This window comes from Miscanthus floridulus, chromosome 16 (assembly GCF_019320115.1).
Source record: "Miscanthus floridulus cultivar M001 chromosome 16, ASM1932011v1, whole genome shotgun sequence".
NCBI lineage: Eukaryota > Viridiplantae > Streptophyta > Magnoliopsida > Poales > Poaceae > Miscanthus > Miscanthus floridulus.
The window spans coordinates 54492044-54497020 of NC_089595.1; the positions used below are offsets into that span (position 1 = coordinate 54492044).

The 4977-nt window shown below is 38.5% G+C and overlaps 1 protein-coding gene across 2 annotated transcripts; it reads right to left on the reverse strand.

The window, feature by feature from the left end:
* Nucleotides 1–274: 274 nt before the first annotated feature.
* Nucleotides 275–4454, reverse strand: LOC136512951 (uncharacterized). Of its 2 annotated transcripts, none has more exons than XM_066506952.1 (6): nt 4207–4454; nt 3083–3219; nt 2292–2352; nt 2052–2217; nt 1303–1407; nt 275–722 (listed from the first exon to the last, which is right to left on the reverse strand). In XM_066506952.1, exons 1-6 carry the CDS (start codon nt 4256–4258, stop codon nt 692–694), a joined length of 552 nt encoding a protein of 183 aa, XP_066363049.1. In that variant the 5' UTR covers nt 4259–4454; the 3' UTR covers nt 275–691. The 2 variants fall into 2 exon arrangements, with proteins under 2 accessions (XP_066363049.1, XP_066363048.1); XM_066506951.1 differs by having other exon boundaries at nt 1319–1407; nt 4207–4449.
* Nucleotides 4455–4977: the final 523 nt, after the last annotated feature.

Here is a 4977-nt window from a genome sequence, read left to right on the forward strand (position 1 = left end):
CAGTTTATCAAAACTATTTAAATTAGTGAATCATTCCTACCTAGAATTATTCCCGGTGCTCAAACCACAGGAACCGAACAGGGCCTAAGAGTAGTTGTTAGTCTCAAGGATCCAAACAGGGCCTAATTGTTGGACTAGCTCTGTTGGGCTGTAGACCTGTCATGGTTTTTGATAAGTGGGCCGAGCAATCAAAGATAAAGCCCATCATGTCCTAATTGGTGATATAATAGACATTGAATAAAACGGGCTCATTCTTGTTATGAATAAAATAGACTTCACATGAAAATCACTACAGCACTTCATTGTATAAAACTATTTTCTCCACCATATTCATGAAAATCTATAAGCGACATGTCTGTAAAAGTGTGCAATAGGCATTGACTTCATCTCAAGTTCATGACTGAACTGTTACATTGACAGAAATCGATGGGTTGAAGCATTTACCTGACCTAAAAGCTCATCAACCATAATACTCTTCTATAGCAACAGGGAGTGACTGCCCCCAAATAGTCCAGCGCTTATTTGATGTATGATTTTGCATCTTTACAAATAGCATGAAGGCCTTTACAATGTTATACCTGCAAGATTTCCAGTAAAATATCATTATGAGCAACACTTAGGTGGGGGTTCTTTCTCAGGCTCGTCATCGACGATCAGGATCCCCTTCTTTGGCTGAGGTGGTGACAGGGCATCAGCGCTGTTTTTTCTCTTCTCTAATAATCCTGCATATCAAGGCAGTCAAGTAAGTAGCAATTTACCATGATAAACATAAACGATTAAAAGTAAAACACTCATCGGTGACAGTAATATAGTTTTGCAATCCCTAAAATATACGAAATTGTTGCAAGAAAATGTTTTACTACAGAGTTCATTGTGCCTACCAACAATAAAAATTCGCATTTTGAGTCGAAACTATTTGATTTCCCTTGTTAAAGTCCTGATGATCAGGAATAAATCAAGGCATGTACAATGAAACACATTAAAATAAAACAGATTCAATGTCTAAAATACCTTATTACAAAATATACATGTAACTAGTATACACTAGAAATAAAGCAATAAACAGAGGCATTTAGCATATCAAGGACTGCCATGGCCTGAAGGCAGTTTGGGTTTATGCATAAGTAGTTGCATCAGCTGAATATATGTTTCAGGCCAACAGCCTTAAGAAACATGAACCAATTGAAATTACTAAATAAATAATAGTGGTCATTATCATATTATAATTCAGTAAATAGTTCATTACAACTTATGGAAGAATAGTAGTGAGGTGCCTGATACAGCGTATATTTATGTGCCTACCAAAAACAGAACCTACGTTTGGCTATATCACTGAAGACATCATCGATTCCAGTCCCTGCTTTGGCAGATGTAACAAAGAGATTTGTCGCAATACTTTCGGCATAACTGTAGGCAGAAATAACAATTGATTAGATAAAATGTTATAGTTCCATGACAGAAATATCAGGACTATGAAAGGCCAAATAAATTTAAAATAGAGATAGTACTTTTTGCCGATTGTAATATGTTGCAATTATGTTAACATATCAGATAGTTAAACCGATGTGCGAAGTAAAGGACAATGCATTCATTCTCTTCTATTTAAGGGCAGAAAATTTCTGTTCCACATAAGACATCCCTCCCTTGCTCAGAGACTTATAACCGTGTTCATGTTAAAGAGGCAACACTCTAGCTAACTGCTTCACATAGACCCCAAATTTTCAAAACAAGGAAACAGATCATTCGTTGGCATTCATTTTCTTTTCCATTTGCTTCTTTTTGGATTGAACACCAAGATGTCAAGAACTAATAGCACAAGCAAATTAAAACGGCAACAACCTAACAAACTTCTCTACATCCAAAAATTTCAATGACTAGGGACCTTGTCTGCACAGTCACTAAAGCAAGAAACAAAGTTCCTAGTTCTTTACATTACCACTGGTAAATATTGGCACAAAGATCTCATAGAGGAGTTAGGCTTCCAACTGTCAAGAAAAAATTACTGATATGGAACCTGCTTAGTTTAAATATAGCATAACAAAGAGCAATACCTTACAGCATCTTGAGTGTCTATGTTCTTCAATCTGACCAAATCACTTTTATTCGCTGCAATGGCCATAACAATATCTTTACTTGCCATTTGTTTGAGCTCTTTCACCCATTTTGTGACACGAAGAAAACTATCACTATCTGTGATGTCATACACTAATAGAGCAGCTGCAATGATATAAATGGTGAGAAAATGGGGATATGTATAGATCACTTTACTGCTAAAAACAAGTAGGTTGTACCATCTGCATCACGATAGTATATAGGACCTAGTGCATGAAACTTTTCTTGTCCAGCTGTGTCCTGAAAGCAATGAATATACTTACTAACAGAGCTTGAAGTAGAAACTTAAAAGTACATTGTAAGGTATCATTCCAGTGCCAAACAAACATCAAATGCATCACATGAAATAAAAGAACAACAGTAACTGGTAGCTACAGAATCTTGTTGATGGCACAAACTCTACAAGCTAGAAAGACTGAGGGCCTAGGATTCTTAACTCAGCATTCTTGTAAAATACTTTAGATGTCGGAGAAGGATACTCTGTAGTTCTCAATAATGTTCAGTACATGTAAAAGTAATGCCCTCAAAAAAGAAGTAAACAAGTACAAGTATGAGAACAAGCCTAAGCACGGTACTAAGATTGTAACCAGACCATTAATGCAATAATACAGTTCTCCTGCATGTTCGAGAAAATAAAAAGTACATGCAAAAACCTAAGCATCTTTACAAAAAGTACTCTAAAACATATTGTATGCGTAAATATGGACAAATTAATTAAGTTAATGAACTGAATAAGAAAACATTTTTTGTAACTGAAATAATACTAATAGTTCAATGCAGATGGTTGGGATGTAGAATTTTTGCATAGCTTTAATCAAGGTATAGCAATATCTTTAAATAAAAAAAGTATGATATTGCAGCAAAAATACACTAATACAGTACAAATTCATTCCCAACTCGAAATTAGAAACAGTTTTTGCTAATGGATATTCAACCAAAATTAAAACATATCAAAGAGATGACAACGCACCCATATAGAGAGCGTAATAGGCACACCTTCAACAACAAGGTGCTTTGTCAAATACGAGGCTTGAACTGTTGCTTCCTGTTTGTCTGAGAAGACATTATTCACATACCATAGAACAAGAGATGTTTTTCCCACTCGTCCTACAACAAGAGAAAAATGGTATAACAAAAAGAGTAAAGGGCACAAAATTGTTTTGGAAAAAGAAAAGTTAAACATGTTGCGCTGTACAAAACACGAAAGTATATAGTCAAGCAAGTGACCACGTGCCATTTGTCCTAAATCCTAAGTTTACATTACATCCATCACCAAGAAAACGTAAACTAAGGGTCAATTACTCAGCTTGTTATCAACATACTTAGGAACCCTACTGGTAGTGTGAACTGAAAACTGATGGTTCGATGAGGCAGATCACGGTGCAACAGATCAAGTGCCATGTTCAGATTTTGAGCCCAGACAAAGATGGAGGTAGTGAAGGACTTAGAGGCAGCACATTGCCCTGGTTCATGAAGAACCCCCCCTTCCACAGCTCCATTGACGCAACCGGAGTTTTATTCGTTCGAGCAGCCTCGGTTCACACCAAGTTGAAGCACCGAAGTATCTTCTGCCCTTTTGTCGATGCTGATAGTGTGTAAATCGAACTGTGTGACTCTCACATCGATTTACAACACTGGAGCTGCTCGAACAACTTATAGGGCTGGAAGCTTACAAAATAAGCATTATGATTTGGCATATAGCACATCCAGTAGAGCATCTCTCCTTATTAGCATAATCAGTAATTCTCCTACCTGATTCATCCTTGTCTATTAATGTAATGCCAATGCATCACGGAGCAGGCAGTCTATACCCATCATTTATTAACCTTGCTGCCTTCCGTTTTTCAGTCAGAATTCCTTTTCCCATGGATATCTGTAATTTCACGCCTATAAGAACAGCACCGGTAAGGCCTAACCCTAGCTAAGCCTTGGACACGCACCATAGCCGAGAGAGAGCAATAAAATCAACAGCACTGGCGCGATTCGACGAGATTCCCCTTTTGATCCGCACTCCCTTAACTACTCTGTACTGGGAGAGGTAGAGAATTCAAGGGCGGAAAGGGCTCCGGGTTGGGGATCGGAAGGGAGCCGTACCGTCGCCGAGTAGGACGAGCTTGAAGGAGATGCCAGGAGGCCTCGAGCCCATTGGCGACAGCGAGGCAGAGGCTTTTCACGACAGTGGAAGCTCAGCTTCCAGAACCCTCTGCCAGGAGCCGGAGCCGGAGCCGGGGACGGGGCCGCCGGTGAGACGGGAAGGTTGCAGACGGGAAAGTGAGACGTGAATGAAGACAGAAAGAATAATGGTGGAGATGCAAAGTTCCGACTTGCACGTTTGCAACATTTGCGTTTTTGGCATCCTCTTGGCAAAGCCATCTGTGAAGGCCCATATACGCAGCTCAAATAGGCCGGACTGGCCCAGGCATCTTAACTTAGGACTGAGATGGTTACTCAGCCCAAAATTCAAAGAAAGATCATTTTTGTTAAATTATTAGAGCATCTCCAGCAGGAAATACTCTCAAAAACAGGTTTTCCAACCTTTACAAAATATATTATGAGACATAAGGAAGCTATAACTCCAACAGTTTCTAAAATCTCGCGTCTTGAAGATAGAAGGTAATTTTACATCAGAAATTCTAAACTATTTCTAAATCACACTAACCACTTTTATACTTTATTTCTCTTTGCATCAGGAACTCTGTCCTACTTTTTTTTCTACCCATGTCCTTCCACTCCAGATTGGAGTGATAATACGCGCGTGTAACTTTTTTTAGAAAAGAGAATATATTAATATCGCAGCTTCTGCATCGACTAATGCATATGGCTGTTCATTATTACAAGCGAGCAAAACAAAGTCCAAGAAATCTC

Coding starts and splice junctions, on each gene's coding strand:
- LOC136512951 (XM_066506951.1), bottom strand. CDS start 4,258: ATGGGCTCGAGGCCTCCTGGCATCTCCTTCAAGCTCGTCCTACTCGGC. Junction 2,353..3,082: donor CTATTACGCTCTCTATATGG/GTGCGTTGTCAT, acceptor CATTGCTTTCAG/GACACAGCTGGACAAGAAAA. Junction 723..1,318: donor CTTCAGTGATATAGCCAAAC/GTAGGTTCTGTT, acceptor CTTGATATGCAG/GATTATTAGAGAAGAGAAAA.